This window comes from Pelodiscus sinensis, chromosome 1, assembly GCF_052426305.1.
Source record: "Pelodiscus sinensis isolate ZL-2025 chromosome 1, ASM5242630v1, whole genome shotgun sequence".
Classification (NCBI taxonomy): Eukaryota; Metazoa; Chordata; order Testudines; family Trionychidae; genus Pelodiscus; species Pelodiscus sinensis.
Genome location: NC_143052.1, coordinates 167,343,130 through 167,359,192, shown reverse-complemented (window position 1 = coordinate 167,359,192; position 16,063 = coordinate 167,343,130). Strand labels below are relative to the sequence as shown.

The 16,063-nt window shown below is 42.5% G+C and overlaps 1 protein-coding gene across 1 annotated transcript in view; it reads right to left on the bottom strand.

Annotated features, from left to right (window-relative positions):
* The window catches only part of PTGFRN (prostaglandin F2 receptor inhibitor), a 104,365-nt gene that overhangs the window by 40,253 nt on the left and 48,049 nt on the right, over positions 1-16,063 (bottom strand). Inside the window, exon 5 of the mRNA XM_075909226.2 lies at positions 13,849-14,274. Within this exon, the coding sequence (XP_075765341.2) occupies positions 13,849-14,274 (426 nt within the window). The remainder of the gene's footprint in view (positions 1-13,848; positions 14,275-16,063) is intronic.

Below are 16,063 nucleotides of genomic sequence, written 5' to 3'. Positions count from 1 at the left end.
GCTCAGAGTCAGTGGGGGAGTCCTCAACTGACCCTGGGCACAATGCGGCGCTGCTGCTTTAAAGTACACCCTCCTTTTCCCCCCAACCTTGCTGCCTCTTTCTGATAGAGGCAGCAAGGGAGGGTGGGGGGGAGGGAGCAATTAGTTGATTAGCATATTGACTATCCAATAAGCATTTGCTTATCGGATAGTCGACTAGTCCTTCACATCCCTAACATACACTATGGGTACATCTAGACTACAAGTCTCTTTCGAAAGAGGCTTTCTCAAAAGGATCTTTTGAAAGAACATCTAGACAGCAACCATTTCTTTCGAAAAAGTGAGCCACTTTTTTGAAAGAGTACACCCAGGCAGTCACTTCCTCGTAAAAGCGTTCTTCCTCGTAAAATGAGGTTTGCCGTGGTCGAAAAAAACAGCTGCGTTCTTTCAATTTAATTTCGAAAGAGCGTGGCAGCAGTCTAGACACAGGGGAAGTTTTTTCGAAAAAAGGCCACTTTTTTCGAAAAAAACCCTGTAGTCTAGACACACCCGGTCTAAGACGTCTCTTTGGGATCTGACAGGAGCACATGCAGAGTTGCATTAAGTGCCTTTTATTGGGTTTTTTTAAAATGTTGTTTTAGTAGAGCTGCATCTCCTTTGCAGTTTTTATGGGCCCAGTCAAACTATTTTAAGCTTAATAAAATTAAAATGATATTTCTCCAAATATAGGATGTGCTATGAAAAAATGAATTTACAATGCTTTTATTTATATGTCACTGATTTGACCGCTGATATTCCTAATTAGAAGAGTGCAGGCTGGAAAGCTGAATTTTTCCATAAACTGACATTTAACTTGTCATCGTTTCAAAGTGTGAAGTATGTGATCACATTAAGCAGTAACAACTTGTTAACAGTAAAAGGGGATATAATGAAATCCAATGGACAGTAATGTAGTAATTAAAATAGTTACACTGGTGCAACTGGATTCTGAATGTTTATATTATGCAGAAGTGGGCATGCCAGAGTTTAAGTTTAAATTGAGTTTCCATTGTAAGACCAATTTTGGCAGGTTACATCTGAAATGCGTAGAAGTATTCTCACAAATGTAAGTTGATACATTCAGAGTTGAAGATGAATAAGAATCTAACTATTTCACCTCTCTGTAGCCAGAAAAAGGAAAGAAGAGAAAACCTAGCTTGCTGGACTCAGCTGGTTTAGATCTAGTGCCCAGGACCTGGTTAAGTGACTCAGTAATAATGGTAAATGGCACATCAGCTGAGCCCAAAGTAGCACAGCAAAGTTGAAGTTCAACAGACCAAACATGAAAACAGCAAGAGTCAGGCTGGGAGAGGACAAGGCAAAGTTTGCCCACTTGCTTGTCTCCTTATTTGCAGGAGACATAGCAAGACGGGGGATAGGGGCTGCCCCTTAGCAATGCTGCCCCCAGGTTCTCTGTGCTTGCACAGTTCCCTCCTATAAGGCAGTGATATTCACAATGTGGCTTGCAAGTGACTCTTCAATGTGTCTCCTGGTACTCTTTGCAGCACATGATATGAATAATTAAATCACACCGTGTTTTAACCAATCAAGATTGTTTTACTAAGCGATTAACCAATTATGTTATCAACTTGCTTTGGGAATAAAATTATATAAAAATATAGCTCTAAAACCAGGTATTTCCTGTCATATAAACTGAGGAATCACCTAATCATTCATGACCTAATGCATTTGTTAGTCTCTAAAGTGCCACAGGACTGCTCGTTGATTTTAAATCGGAGTAATACTAGAGTGAAATGATTGTTTCATTTACTATACTGTGGCCTTTTGGGATAATGTAGATGGCTAATTTTGCTTCTGAACCACTGTGGACTGAGTATCTCTGCTAGTATATGGTCTATTCAAGGAGTTTTAGGAGCTCGGAGGAGGAAGGGGAAGCAGCATAAAGGGGATTATCATCTCCTTGCCACTTCCTGTGCTTCAAACAGGGAGCCTGAACCATCCTTTTTCTTGCCTCCCTTCCTGCCCCAGTCCTCACCTTGTTCTCTTGGCCACCAGGAACAAAGATCTACAGTTCTGCTCCCCTAGCCCTTGCACTGCGTTCAGAGAAGAGTAGGGGGCATCACGGAAGAGGTTCTTCATTGCCCTGGAGTGACACTATCCACCCTAAAAGTCCTTACTGAACCCCTCCACTGAGCCCACTTAAGACACATCAACCACCATCTCCTTCCTGAGAGTTGTCAGGTGGCTGAGAAGCAAGACTTGTTGGGGGGGGGGGGGGGGGGAGGGGAGGAAGAATCACAGAGAAAGGAGACAGAGCCCAGAGATCTATGGAAGAATAGAAAACAGCAAGGAGAGTGAGGGAGAAGATCCTCACGTGATCTGCTCCAGAGATATCAGACAAGAGCAAGAGGCAGAGTAGGAAGACATTTTTCCACTGGATTCTGATTACCTTCAAGTCTCTTGCAAGCCCCATGCATCTCCCTTTCCTGTGGATATTAGGACAGCGTTAGCCCAGTGGATTTTAAGAAATTGATGGGAGCATGGCTCCTCTCCTAGGCTTTTTAGGAGAGGGATCCCTGATCCTTAGGATATACCGAGGTTTCATAGAAACGGGGACTCCTTTTGGCAGGCCATGGTTCATAGCACTAGGACACATTTCCAAAGCATCTGCTGACCATAGTCTTTATGCACCACGATTTAAGGCCAGTCACTGATCATTTCACATATGCCTGCAATGACCTCCTCTTAAAGACCAGCGTGAATAAAAATAGATTTTTTTTTTAAATAAAAAAGGGTGGTTTTTTTTAAAAGTCAGATGTCTAATTTTTTTAAAACTCATGAATAAAATACTAACTAACCGTATTATTTAAAAATAACAGTTACAATTCAATCTCATCACAAATATGCTACACATACACTTATTGTCTCATAAAAATGAATTAATTGCTTCTTGAAAGTTCTGGGCTTCCAATTTCAGTTTCTCCACAGACTAAAAGGTAACATATGCAAAAAAAGACACAGGCTGGATAGGATTGTTTTTGTTCAATACTTACCTTGTGATTGACTTTGGCCAAACACAGCAGAAGAGTTAGTTAAGACACAGTTTTAAGACAGACACACAATACATAGGAAAAGATGGAGGCAGCACAGAAAGCAACAATGGAGTAGACTGGAAAGAAAAAGGGGAGACATTATTCAACACGCACATAGAGCTTTCTATATTCCTCCACACTTTTGCCACAGAAAAACTGTCATGGCTTCTGGACATAAGAGAGATCCTATCAGGGAATATTCTAATGGAATTCATTCCCTGGTTAAAAAAAGGAAACCATGTCAATTGTAAGCAGTACAAGAAGATGATGTAGGGCCTAGTTCAGGGGTGGGCAATAATTTTTGATGGGGAACCACTCCAAGAATTTGGAAAGCGGACAAGGGCCAAACTCTTCCATGATATTAATGAAGGAGATGTGGAGGTCTGGAATGAAGGCTGGGTGCAGAAGGGAGCTTGGGGTAAGGGAGAGAGTTTTGGAAAGGAACGAGTCTACCAGCCAGGCAGTACGCAATTACACAGTAGAGAAGGCGGCTGGGGGTGGGGGGGGATCTGCGTGCACCCTGGCCAGCCCCCCCTCGCCCCTCACCCGCTCAGCCCAGCTCCCTGGCAGCCAGTTCCCGCCCCCAGCCAGCCAGTTCTCCCCCGCCCCCAATCTCCTCCAGCCAGCCCCGTTCCCCCCCAACTCCCTCCTAGCCAGCCCTGCTTCCCACCGGCCGGTTCTCCCTCTTCCCCCCCGATCTCTCCCAGCCAGCCCTGCTTCCCCCATCTCCCACAGCTGGTCCGTCCCCCTCACCCCGATCTGAGATCAAGTGCGCCAGGCATTTTTTTTTAAACCATCTGGTAACCCGAGCTGTTTGTTGTGTTGGATGTTGCTAGAAAAAAAAAGTTTAGCTTAGCTAATCTTTATGGCTTGTTTAATTAGGTAACTAGGTTTGGAATCTATCACCTAAGTATACACAATATAGAAATCTGTAATAAGAGAAATTTGGAATTGCCATTTGCCATTGAAAGTCACTTTTTTAAAATACGTATTACATAACATGTAACACATGCCCCTTATTTTGGAACATTATGGCCACAGACCATAAAGGTGATGCCATAAGTCTATTCCCCTATTTTACTTCAGCACTCAGCTTTTCTAAGAGAAGCACATTCTATACTTTTCTCAAAAAACAGAAGTGCCAGTGAGTTCAATGGGGCTTACTCAAATATTAATTGCACACTAAATACAGCCAGTCTTGGCTTTCTTGGTTACTTGATTTTGTGTGTGTGAGATTTAAATTGCTTTGATTTAAATCAGTTCTTTAAATCATCTTGCTTAAAGTCAATCCATCCCATTAATGACTGCTTGATTAGAACGCCTCTCTTTGTAAAGCTTCTAGGACTTACAGGGACAGAGCTCCTGTCCAGCAGAACTTAGGGCCTACCAAATATAATTCCAAAATATATTTTTCACTAAAGATGAAGTTACTGGTATATCATCAGGATTTTGACTGACTGCATAGATCAAGAACAAACTATTAAAAAACCCCAGAGTTTAGGCTATCCCGGTGGAGTTGCCACTATTCTGTATTTTCAGGTTGATCTAAAAGTAATGCACAAATGTTAAAGTTTTCTAGCTTTTGAAACAGTTCATTTCTAGAAATTATGCATTCAGCTGAACTTATTCAATTAAGAACTCAGTTAAGAGTGCTGGTGACAGCTGACAGCTTAATTTATGGACCAACTGTCCAACTGTTGCCCACAAACATCTCGACTGCTCTAACTGTTCGTAAGTAGTTTTCTGTCAATAAATACAACCACAAAAACATCTGCAGCCCACGAATGTAATAATCTGAGAAACAGCACCCTTGTTTATTTCCACCTTGATGTATGGCTTCATACAAACATTTATGAATACAAATCATGTAAGGTATTTTTAGATACATTACATAAAGTGTATGTAATTTAATATATCATACATCCTCATTTCAGCTCCTTCCTCTTTCAAGAGGTACAGAGCACATATTTGAATTTAAAATGCTCTCACCAGAGTAGTGAATACAGAATCATAATAAATAAACTTAGTAATTTCAATGCAGAATGTCTACAATGCAGAACATTTTGAAATAAGTCAGTTACTACTGCAGCATTATAGCTGCCAGTTATGAGCACCAGCTGAGGACTGGTTACAGTAATGGAGCATTCTGTTCAGATGAGGTTCTTGACATCACTGTCGTGGTACTTAAAGGCTTCCTCTCCCTCCCTTATACCTCCCCAGTTGGAGTTTTGGCATTTGTTGGCTCAACCAGGATAGAATGAAGATTGCGAATGATGTTTTAGGTAGCTGCAGTTAATTGCAGAATTATTTCCTTAATTCTTAATTTCCTACTTGTTTAACACTAACATTTTTGAAAGTTTATACATACTTGAAATATTTTTGTCTTCCACCTTATTTATTTCTTTTTGTGAGGAACTTGGCTAGAAATCTTTTCTATTTTATATAGTTACTCTTATGTAATGAGAGGTGTAATGCTTCTTGTTCCCAATGTTCATGGCCAACCTAGAATAACTGGCATACACTGAAGAGAACAGAGTATTGGAAGATGGCCCCTATAGATCTGTAATGTTCATACGAAAAATGGTTCTTGTTTTAAATTTAATTTGAGAAATTCTATCACTTGTGATCATGTAATTAGGGACTATCATGATGTATATGCACAACACAGGGGAATTACTGTTATTTGTGGATATTGCTCAGCTAGTTCCTTATCTCCTTTTTTCACTGCCCCCAAACGGTGTTCTCTCTAGACTTTCCCAATGCCTGTCTGAAACATGGGCCTGAATCAGAGCTAATTGGTTGTGACTCAGTCCAGATAAGGCAGAAGTGATGCCCATGTGCTGAGGGAAGCACTCAGATAGATGATGGCAGAGACAATATTGAGTCTCAGGAGTGAGGGGATACACTTGCTTTTTTATTAATGTTCTCAGCCTGCTGATCCTAACCGAACCCTGAGTTACTTCTGGACCTCCAAGAAACAGTTGTATTTGAGTGTGCTCTTATCCATCTGCACTTCATAAGCACATTGTTACAGCTATCCATATTTTTTTTATCTTCACATTATATTGCTGCGGTGAGCTATTCTTGGGGCTACACAACTTTAATTTTCTCATGCATGGAGCATATTACACTTGTGCTGATTTTCAACTAGTTTTTGGGTGCAATACAAGATTTTGAGTTTAAACTATACAGCTTAGCAGTGCTTTTTTTGTGACGGTACTGCCCGGTATGCAGTACCAGCACCTCTAGTCAGAGGTCAACAACTTTTCCTCTGGAGTACTGGCACCTTTAAAAAAAAAAAAAAAAAAAAAAAAAAAAAAAAAAGCACTGCAGCTTAGTATGTTTTGGGTCCTAGCTGTTTTATAAATGCTTCATGCTGGGGACTGAAATCAGGTGGAAGACTCAAATTGACAATCCAGACTTTATGTATTGAGGGTTTACTGTGGGAAAACATTTTTCAGCACAAGGCCTTACACTTACATTAAGTTCTTCATCTGATAGAGCTGGAGTTGGCTAACAGTCAGGACATGCTGCAAATTCCACATTTTCAATCAGGCTTTTGCACACATGGGATAGAGTGGGAGGAACTGATTTTCAAAGCTGGACAGGAAGCTTTTTATTTTGCTTTTGCGGATTCTAACGTGTCAATTCTAGGACTTAATGCATAGAGGTTTTTTTCACATGCCCAAAGTGCCAGTAAGTACAATATACACCGGCAATATAAATCAGAAAGTTTTGGTAATTTAATATAGAACCCCTTTGTCTATGAAAAATCCTCTTCAAGAGCACATCTGAGCCGCTCAGAACAAGACCATTGTAAAATCAATTCCTATAATGATGCTCTGATCCCAGAAGTGATGAGGAAAGGGTGGGAAAGAATCTCTCCAACTGGAATGATTCAGTTCTCCCCAGGACTCCAACACAGACATTTCCCTTTCCCCCACCCAGGAAATATTCCAATTAGATTTAACATTAAGATGACAGCACTGTTTGGTCTTTCTCTAGCTCCTCTTCCTAGCTGCCCTATGAGGGAAGCAAGGGGGACGGACGAAGCCAGTATTCTCAATCTAGCCATATTTTCCCCACTTTTTGATTCATCCAAGCTTAGACAACTGCTTCAGAAGAAAAAGAGGAAAAGAAAGCACATCAAGAATCACCAGGAAACATACATGTGCTTAGACAGCCATTGCTGAACAGGAGCTAGGAAAGGTCACGTAAGGGAAAAGACTAAACATTTCTACATTCTTAAGAGACGACTTCAATATTTTTGGCACGAATTTATGCAGATAACTGTGCTCCATTCATTACCGTAGCTGGAATCGTTCATGTAAGTAGGTATGGATTTAGGCTATAATAGGGCTCAGATTGCCCTATTCTGAATGCCAGAAGCTTTATCACTGAAAAATTGCCCTATTCTGCTCATTCCCTCTGATGCATCTGACCCCTGCCCACTGTCAGAAGAGAGGATGGCCCATCGGTTTGACCATCATGTGCAGTCTTATGTTCTTAGTGATCAAACAGAAAGCTCACTCAAAAACGACTCTTCATCAATTGCTACTGAGGAAAAAGCAGAGGGCCCTATTCATCTGACCTGTGAAATACTGCTCTTCTTTCTGACTGCACACAAGCTAGAGCAGCAGAACTATCAACATTTCCCTCTGCACTGGTCAGCCAGGGGTTGTTATGCAGATTACAGAACAAAATCAAAGATTGTGTGCTGCTTAAATTTCTGAAGCACTGGAGCTTTTTCTAAGGAGAGAACAAAATGGGGGGAACATTTCTTCACATTTTCTAATACCGAACAACAGTGCAACTTTTAAGGAAAGATTGGCCAGAGAGGTTGAAAAAATGAGGAACTTTCTTCAGGGACTGCAACTTGAATTCTTCTCAGGAATGCATCTCCTCCCATTTACAGTAGCCCCACAAACTCAGCCTTGGAGACACTCAGACTCCTACAACCTTTCATTAATAAAAAGGGTCAAAAGTGTAACAGCAATCCACCCAATATCTACATATACAAAAGGGCACAATTGATACAGCTTATGTTGGCAGCAGAAAAAAAATAAAACAGATAAGATCCAAGTAGGAAATCACAAAGATACACCCCCAGCTTACTGCCAGTCTGGGTGTTACTCTAAATAGACCAAGGCCAAAGACAAAAAGAAATGTGAGCCAAATTATTCTGTCAGTCTTATATGACAAATTGTAGTCTGGATCCTTGCAGTACTTCCTGACTTATGTGACTGACTTTTTCAATTCTCTAGAGCAGTGTTTCCCAATTTTATTTGGCCACAGAACCCTTTTAAACTCGAAAGAACTTTGTGGAACCCCTAACAACAGTCTAATATATGGAGCTGAAAAAGTAGACCACAAATAAGGAAGGTTAATAATAAACTAATGTTAAACAAGGTCCTGAGATCAACATTTAGTTTAATTGCACATATTTAAAAAAAATAACATAATATTAATTATTTTTTTTAAAATCATAAAATGTTAGTGTAATGGAATTTTCTGGCAGAACCCTTATTTTTACTTCGCGGAACCGTGGGGCTCCTCGGAACACCATTTGGGAAACACTGCCCTAGAGGTGTGTTTCACAGCACCCTAAACTCGAAATAAAGAGATTCTATTTCAAAATTAAGCACGTCTACACAGCCCCAAATTTCGAAATAATGCACTATTTCGAGACATCCCTTAACCCTCATGGAATGAGGGTTATAGGGATGCCAAAATAGCATGCCCGTTATTTCGAAAAATATTCTAAATAACAGGTGGCTTGTTAAGATGTGGGGTAACTATTTTGGGATAAGCTGTGTAGACACACGCTGAGTTACAATACTCTTCTCTTGCTCCTCTTCCATTTACTGTATACTTTTCCAAGACCATGGCAATCAGTGCAGAATATACTTTTGGGAAATGACAGGAGACTAAAGTTTTCAAATTGAATTAGCTATTCAAAATGAGTCAAGATGTGGCCAGAATGACTAGCACTGAACAGAGGTTATAAAAGAGGGAGAATTTAGAAACAAAGAAAAAAATGCACTTTTCCACCAATCCCCAACCTGCAAAAAACAGAAAAAGGGAAATTGTGTCTAGAATGGATGTTCTGAGAGGAATGGCAGTTTGTGCAGTTATCTTTAAAAATCTTTTCAGTTGCCTTAAAGTAGCACTAACTCAATATTTGCACCATCTCTTTCTAAAGAAGGGCTGCAAACCCCAAGGTAATATTATGTAAGGCAAATTGGAACGTTAAGAGTAAGCATAACCATTATCCAAGCATTCCCAATGGATAGTGTCCAAGTGAAGAGTACCAACTCTGAATTCTCATGAATCTGTCCTGCACTAGCACGTGTCAAGAAGAATTATGAAAGGGTCACAATTTCTTTTCTCTTCTAATTTCAGTTATTTCTGAAGCACAACGATCTTGCAGCTTCTTCGTACAATTAAAAGGCAGGATAATAACCATACAGGACTTCAGGCCAAGTGAACGTCAACTAACCTCAGGCCAAAGTTTTAGATTTTGTAAGAGAAATGGGGAGTTTTACAAAGTCTGATAGTGTTTATAAAATTGATGGATGTCTGAAAAACAAAGTAAGTAAGTGAAAGGAGAAGTTCTCTCTTATTCAAACATTCCTATGCAGTGCTGCAAACCCAAATTCAGCAGTACTGAGTCAGGCATGAGTCCCAAACCAGAGTGACATCTCTATGGAAGTGAACAACTGTTACACAAGCATTAGCGGTGAAAGTAATAAAGCAGACGGTCAAATGTTTTGGTATTACATCTTCTCAGATAACATCAACAGCACTTTTGTTTGTTTTACATAAAAGTTATGTTAAGTGTCTTAATGAAAAAAAAAAAAAAAAGTGAGGTCAGATCAAGCCAAGATACCTTCAAAGAACAGAGTAACTTTATACAGACTGGCTGTGTCTACACTGGCACCCCTTTCCGGAAAAGGGATGCTAATGAGACCAGTCGGAATTGCAAATGCCGCGGGGGATTTAAATATCCCCCGCGGCATTTGCATGAACATGGCTGCCGCTTTTTTCTGGCTCAGGGTTTTGCCAGAGAAAAGCGCCAGTCTAGACGGGATCTTGCAGAAAATAAGCCCTTTTCTGGAAGATCCCTTATTCCTACTTGAAAGGGCTTATTTTCCGCAAGATCCCGTCTAGACTGGGACTTTTCTCCGGCAAAACCCCAAGCCGGAAAAAAACTGCAGCCATGTTCATGCAAATGCCGCGGGGGATATTTACATCCCCCACGGCATTTGCAATTCCGACTGGTCTCATTAGCATCCCTTTTCCGGAAAGGGGTGCCAATGTAGACACAGCCACTATGTCAGAACTCAGTTGTGAAGTATCTTAATGATTGGCTGAGCAAGCAGAAAAGTCTTCAAGCTACATTGGTCTCCTGAGAATGAACAAGGTAGATTAACAGTCTCGCATTAATGGACAAAGAATACAGTTACTAAGTAATAGAAGCCAAAAGAAGAGTTCTCAATCTCTTCATGTGGCATTTACACTTCAAGCAAAGACCTGAATACCTATGTATCCTAGTGGAGCAATGAATACAATACAAAATTGTATCGCTTCTCTGTGAAGCCTGGTTGGATACCGGCTTTGCCCAAATGGAGGTTTCTGTCAAATTCTCCCAATGTTGTACTAGGACCTGCATAGTATTGTTAACAGGGAGAGACTCTGAGGAAAACTTTTGGCTTCCAAGAGGACATGCAAAAGATTCTCTCCATAAACAAGCATGTGGGAGGCTGCCTGCCTTTTTTTTTTATTAGGGTTGGGAGCAGTGAGTAACTGAAATCACCCAGAGAGACTCTTGTTAACCCAATAATCACAAGCAACAGAAAAGCTGGCAGCAATTTAACTCTTTCATGGCTGCTGGCTGCAATTTTGGTACACACCAGGTCCTGAAGCTTTGGGGTAGGGAAATTAGGAGAACCTCGCCACTTGCAAAGCTGACTGGGTGGAGAAAGAGGATAAAAAACTTTTAGCCAAATTGCTGAAAGAAAGTGTGGAAGGACTTAAGTTGGTCCTAGTACGTTCACATCACATTCCTCAACTTCTGACCACAGGGGCAGGTGAGGGGAGGGAGGGAGAGAAAGAGAGAGAGGTTTGCCTTTTGTGTCAGGAAAGTGCTCTGCTCCTTTCCAGTCCATGTCTCTTAGAATACCCTCTGGCACTGGGGCTATAATATTTACAGTTGCATATAAATTAATGTAGTGAAACAACCACACATTTTAGAAGAGTACCAGAAACAGGAATATTCGCATGTCACCACTTTTTCCACAGCAGTAAACATGGGCAAATATGTGTCATCTGTGCAGTTTGTACCAGCTGCAAAGAAGCCGGTTACACATGTCAGGCATAACCCTGCATGTTGTGGCATACAGCTTTGTTTCCTAGGGGCAACATCACTTGTAACATCCACAGGTTCTTTCCATCAGACGTTTCTAGCAGGGCTGCTGACAGGAATTCTGGGCCCCAGGACAACATATCAATGGGCCCCCATCCTCCTCCCTTGGAAGGAGCCACAAGCCACTTGCCTCCCCACTCAGAGAAACTCTGAGCACCACCTCTTAAATAGAGGACCCTCTGGTGGATCACTGCCCTGTCACCTGCCCTGCAGTGCCCCTCCTGCCCTTCTTCCCCTCTCCGCCCCCCCAACCCAACTCTGCATCCCAACATTCCTGTGCCCCCCGCTCCCCGCCCCCCTTAGCTCTTTTCTCCCAGTCATCCCGGTCTACCCCTGCTTGCATCCCTCTGCTCTTGTGTCTTCTCAAGCTGGTTCCTCCACCCCTTCTTGGCCCTCGCTTTCTGCAGTCCTGTACCTGGCTCTACCCCCAGAACTCATCTCCTTCCTCCTCTTCTCAGCTTGGCTCCCTTACTCCGTTCTCAACCCAGCTCTCCACACCCCACTCATTCTGACCTCCTCCACCTGCCCTGCCGCTCCACAGACCTGGGCAGGGGTTCAAAGAGGTAGGAACCTCCTGTCCCCTGCCAACACACTGCCGCTATCACTCTGAGCACAGGGCTTAAAGCTGCAGGGACCTTTTGCCCCCACTTCCACCCTACTGCTTCGCAATCCAAGCTCCAGGGCTCCTTACAGCTGCTGCCCTGCTACAACAGCAGTACTGTTTAAAAGGACCGAATCAGGGTTGCAGCACCAGGCCCCCTTAATTCCACCAGGCCCCCTTTGTCCCTTTCCCCCTGTGCCCCCTGGTCGGCAGGCCTAGTTTCTAGTAACATGGTGCTAGGTACCTCTGTTTGCACCTACTAGTGATCAGGGTGAGTGCCTACTGTATTAGCAACTGGACTGTCGTGTGAGATCTACCCTATGAGTGAGATCACATTGCTGCAGGAAAAGCACGCTGCACAGAAACGTGATATAGGCTGGACCTTGCTGGTCTGGCACTCTTGGGAGTGGACTTTCCCCGAACGAGAGGATTTGCTGGACTGGGGAGGTCCCTCATCTCTTGGCCCATGCTCCCATGCATTAGGGCTCCAGTCCCCCAGGGCTGGAGCACCTCGGCCAGAACTCCACAGCTGGGCCGGAGCTCCCTGGCTGTTGCTGGGGCTAGAACTCTCTACTGTGCCGTTGTCCTCCTTTTCCCCCGCCAACACCCACTACCACATGGAGCTCTCGGCTGAGTTGCCGGTGCCCCCTCAAGTGCCCCTGCCCCGCTGCCAGACCTCCTTGTACCTGGGCTCTGTGGTCCAGGAACATCCGTGGACCCCGCCAGACCACGGATGTTGCCGGACCAGGGAGTCCTAGTTAAGGGAGGTACAACCTGTAACTTGTTTGATCTTGCAGGGCTAAAACGTCATTCCCAGGCCACATTACAGAGACAGGCCGCTTTGAACGTTATGCATGTTTCTTACAGATCCTCTCTCTGCTGGAGCTGAATCATGGGAGGGATTCCCTTTCGTCCCTCTCTACTCTGATGCTATAATGGGAGCAGTTTAAAACAGCTAGCTGGGTTTTATTTTGGAAGATGCACACATTAAACCAAAAAAAAAAATATATGAAGTCTTTTGCCTAAATGCTATGTTCTATCTCCCAACTCAGTGACCCTGCATCTAAATTGGAACACTGTTCAACTGTTTTAAACATATTGTGGAGTGGCTCAAAAGTACCCAGCTAGACTGAATCAGTCGGAACCTATTTAAAACTAGTTTTAAGAATTGGCTGAGTTCCTTGCACGCTTGCAAGTCCCTGTGATGCCTTCTTAAAGCCAGCGTTTACAGCATGGGAGGGAGACTACAGCTTCCAGGTTGTAAACTTATCGGGGCCTGGACTGACTTCATTGTGGGCCTTGCGAAGTACCAAGTACAGGTTACTTGCTGAACAATAAAAGCATTACAGAGGCAGAGAGAACGTCCCAGTTGTTGGCAACGAGATGCATCCTGGAAAAGTCCTTACGTGGGGGAGAGAGATCCTGACTATTTGTGCTTTGTGTACCATGACATTTTTCTTAATAGGAGGCACAATAACCTCAATGTCCTGGTTTGATTCCAGCTTCGAAAGTTGCATTCTACCTCCCTAAATTCCCTCTGCAATTTGATGGATATACTGTTATTCTTTACTTCCTTTCCAAAACACTGCATACTTGTTAGTATCATTATGTAGTTGCTTCCTTTCACTCTAGAAGGGGCTATAATTCTTTGCAATATTTCTGGCTGACAGGTGCTATAGAAGAGAAAGCTATGAAATCAGCAGCCATCAGCAACATGAGGTTTAAACATGAGGTAAGTGTGAAGCCCCTACCTTGATTCTCCCAGAAAACTCTGACAGGAATGGAAGTCACATCTTTGCTCTTTACCCAGCTGTTGTTGTGGTGCCTTCTCCAGGCAGAGACAACACAGTAATAATCCCCTTTGTCTGCTTCAGAGGTCGACTGGATTCGTAAACTGAAAATATCCATGGCCTGTTTAAAGAAAATTATTTCCCCATTCTGGGTCCTCTGTCTGCTCCTATTCCCAACCATCAACGTCCAGTCTGCATCCATCGTGGCAAGAAGTTGGTCCGTTGCAACATCATCGCTGAGCAGGAGCATTCTGTAGTACCAGGAGACTGTAAAACGTGTGTTTGCTTCTGTGTTCTGCACATTCGTAATCCTGCATTCCAGTTCTGTGGGGTCATCTGAAAATGTAGGCATTTTTGAAGCACTCAGAAATACCTGGTAGTCCAGCTCTGCAAGGGAATTGGGAAAGTGGGAAGAAAGCCAGGAGAACATGTTAAAAGTGGCAAGTAAAAAGCAAACACCAAAGTAACAGTGAAACCAAATGTAGGCCTAGCATCTGGAACTATCCAACATTACACATAAAAGCATATGGGCTAAATATAGAGGACTTGTAAAACCAAGAGACTGGGAAGTCCCAGAGACCAAAATTTTCATAAGTGACCTTTTATTTTAGACACCCAGCTTACTGAGCTTGATTTTCAGTGGTCACGGACTGTAGCTGGAGTTACCAGAGTCCCACGCTTAAGAAAATCAGCTCTAAAGCCTCTCAAGATGACAAAGCATCTGAGAAATAAAGGGTTTTTTCCCTGGCCTATTCTCTGACATCCAAATGTGCAGTGTCAGATTTTAAATCATCTCTAGAGTACTCAGGATGAATGTACAGCTTGACATTCGTTTTCTGAAGTTTCAAACAGATCAGTTGAAACTCTAGTTAGTGTCACCCTATCTCCTCTGACAGATAAAAAGGGCCATCCCCAGACACCATCCTTTCCCACTTACTGTTCTACACCTCACCGACCTCCAGTACCAGCTTCTGCTTTGGCCCTGGACAACTCCAACACTGTGTCAACAAAGCATCACCAAATGTTTAGCTGGTTAACATGACAACCAAGGATGCACATATCAAAAGCCCATTGGGTTTGAATTTTGAAGTGGTACTACCTGTGTAGAACTGGAATCTCTCAAGGTTCACAGTTTCAGAGCTGAGCAGCTGAAACTGAGGTTGGAATAGCTGATCCAGGAAATGAGAGGTTGCAGGACTTTGAACTCTGTTAGATTTCAGAGACAGCCGACTACAGACTTATGAACAAAGTAGTTATGATAAGTCTCTCTCAGCACTAAAATTTGGTTATGGAAATAAGTGCTTGCCTATCATGGATAAAACTTATTTTTTCTGTATTATTTTAATTATTTGAAAAACACCACTGAACTCCCTATGGTTTTATGACTAAATACCCCAACATTTTGCTCATGTTTTCAATTCCTTATCCCTTTATCTTGTGGCTGATGCACTAATCTCAAACACTGATTGTCTATAGAGACAGAAGGAAATGCAAGTGTAAAATAGAAACCGCCTCTGACACATGGCACTAGAATATTTTAGTGGAAATACTGAGAGGTAAACCCTAGCCCTTTTTCTCTCTAGGTACACTAACAGTCTCGGAGTACATTTAGTAGCACAATTCAACTTAATCTGGCTATACCTACTTTGGCAATTTTAAGGGAATTTCTTGCAATTGCTGTCATTGGCACAACTTCATCAGAGCTACAAATCGCTAGGTGTAGACTAGACTTCAGTGGCTTTAATCATTGTTTTTTACAGGAATAGATGACAAGGGTAAAAATGAAAGAAGCTAGTTTACACTATGGTTTCAGTGGTTGCTAGCGCTGGTAACAGTGAGAAATTTCCCTAACATTTCCAGTAGAAACAAGACCTAAAAAAATGCACAGAATTCCACAGCCAAGTAACAGGTCTACATGGGAGACCACAGGAATCAACACCACAATCCTCATGAGAACTAAATTACAACAGATCCTAGACAGCAATAATATGCCTCACCTCTCTTTTAGACACAGCCACAGTCTTTAAGACTTGAAACCAAAGGACAAGTTACTCAAAGCAAAATACTGCATTATTCTGACCCCTCCCAAACCCAGAGGTGTTAACATTCAAGAGTGGTAGTTACAAAAGATGCTGTCCTGTGACTGCTTTAGCATCTTGGTACAAGCATGGGAGCA